Here is a 1,820-nt window from a genome sequence, read left to right as displayed (position 1 = left end):
AAAAAAAAAACTTTGTTCACTTTAGTTAAATGATCTCTGCAGCTCAAATTTGCTTCAATAGATGCTAAATGTAAATAAAAATGTTCCGTTTATTTTACCTCTTTTGCAATAAACTCAATCTCTGCCTCGTAGTTTTTATTGTGCATGTTGGACTCCACTTTGATCATGACGGAGGTACATGCAATGATATCTCCAGAAGTCAAAAGATCTTCCTCACCGATGACAGCATTGATCAAAGAACTCTTTCCAGCTCCAGTTTCACCAAAGACACCAACCAGTTCCCTCTTGTCTGTCTCTAGATCCTTGATGCTTTTCCTGTTAAGAACGTAGCTGTGTTTTAATTCATTCACATTTGAAACAAATAATAAATATATTAAAAATGACAATAATTACCAGTCTTCAATACAAATGTTAAGTTGTCTTTTTCTACTTCTAGCACCTTGGAAGCCAAGCANCTGTTTTTCAAAGGATGCCTGAAACTGAAGGCTGCCTGAACATGCATAGTACGTGTACTTGGATAAAATCCAGAACTCTCTTGCTGTGAGCCAAAAGTACTAACCACGAAGCCAACATTTTCTCTTTCATTCCTCAAAAAAAAGCTTCAGGCTGAAAGAGTATTGCTAGTCCTAAGCAATATTTACACACTTTTACTTATACTTACTTACCAAGGACAAAAGTTAATAATAATAATAGCAATTATGCAAAATGGAAAAATAAACTTAAGATTTACCTTAGGAGTATGATCATTTATTTTCTGTAAAGCCTAAGTTTTCTGTGGGACAGGTTGTCCTTTAGAATTTGTCTGCATTTGTCACCATGTGCTACATTGACAATCTGATCTGTTTTCAATGTCTTTTTGATGGTAAAAAATATCCCAAAAAAACATTGAAAATATCAAACACTGAAAAAAAGCACTTTTGGCATCTTAAATCACTTACCGAGCACTATTGTTATGTGACTGATCTGACTTGGAGCAGATAAAGTGAATCTGACGACACTCGCCACCATTTCCAATAAGACTTTTAACACTTTTCAGGATTTTCCAGGGTCCTTTCTTTGATGCTGCTCGGTTCATTTCAGTCACAATCCACACAGTAGAACAGTCTCCAACAATCTAAAGTTGCATCATAAATATGGTGATTATCATTGCTTCATATGACTTTAAAATGTTACAGTTTTAGTTAAAAGCACAGTGCATGAGTCTAAATGACCTGTTTCCATATGTTATCCCTGCTCTTGTTAATGTCACCGTTTCCAGGAAGGTCCACCAGTGTGACGTGCTGGAGAAGTGGATTCTCTGGTACCTTCACAGTCACACACTTTACCAGTGGCCAATATGAGCGCCCCCCTTCAGTGTTATTTTTTGTGAACTTTACTAATTCTTCAGATAGCTCTTTAGCCTGCAAAACACGGAAAGACAAAATATCATGTTGGGTTGCTTTATATATCACTCAAACGTGCTCATCAAATTGTATTCAATGATCCAAGTGTGCATATAAGTAAGAAAAGAAAGAATATATATTCTGAACCAAAACCACCAAATAAACAACAGAAAAACAGCAAGAGCAAAAACATTATGGTATGTTCATTTGTGCTTTAACATTACTTTGAACAAAGTCTAATAAACTCAGATCTCCACTTACTGTTTTAAATGTTAATAAAAGCTTTCTTGGTGAGTTTTCTAAGAACTCTGGAATGTCTTTGAAGTATTTGTTCCCCATCAGTTCTTCACAAGTTTTCTGTTTCCATTCTTCTCTATACAGTGCCTTCAGCTTTTCAACAAAGTCCTTTTTATCATCACTACCATCACTATCATCGTC

At 35.4% G+C, this 1,820-nt stretch overlaps 1 protein-coding gene across 1 annotated transcript in view; it reads right to left on the bottom strand.

Annotated features, from left to right (window-relative positions):
• Positions 1-1,820, bottom strand: part of LOC106518715 (nuclear GTPase SLIP-GC) — a gene marked incomplete at both ends in the record, with an annotated part of 8,167 nt that overhangs the window by 4,761 nt on the left and 1,586 nt on the right. Inside the window, 3 exon segments of the mRNA XM_014010102.1 lie at positions 969-1,114; positions 1,212-1,400; positions 1,644-1,820. Coding sequence (XP_013865556.1) covers positions 969-1,114; positions 1,212-1,400; positions 1,644-1,820 — 512 coding nt within the window.

This window comes from Austrofundulus limnaeus, unplaced genomic scaffold (assembly GCF_001266775.1).
Source record: "Austrofundulus limnaeus strain Quisiro unplaced genomic scaffold, Austrofundulus_limnaeus-1.0 Scaffold65, whole genome shotgun sequence".
Lineage (NCBI taxonomy): Eukaryota > Metazoa > Chordata > Actinopteri > Cyprinodontiformes > Rivulidae > Austrofundulus > Austrofundulus limnaeus.
The sequence above is the reverse complement of the archived record's forward strand: the minus strand, read 5'-3'. Positions and strand labels throughout refer to the sequence as shown.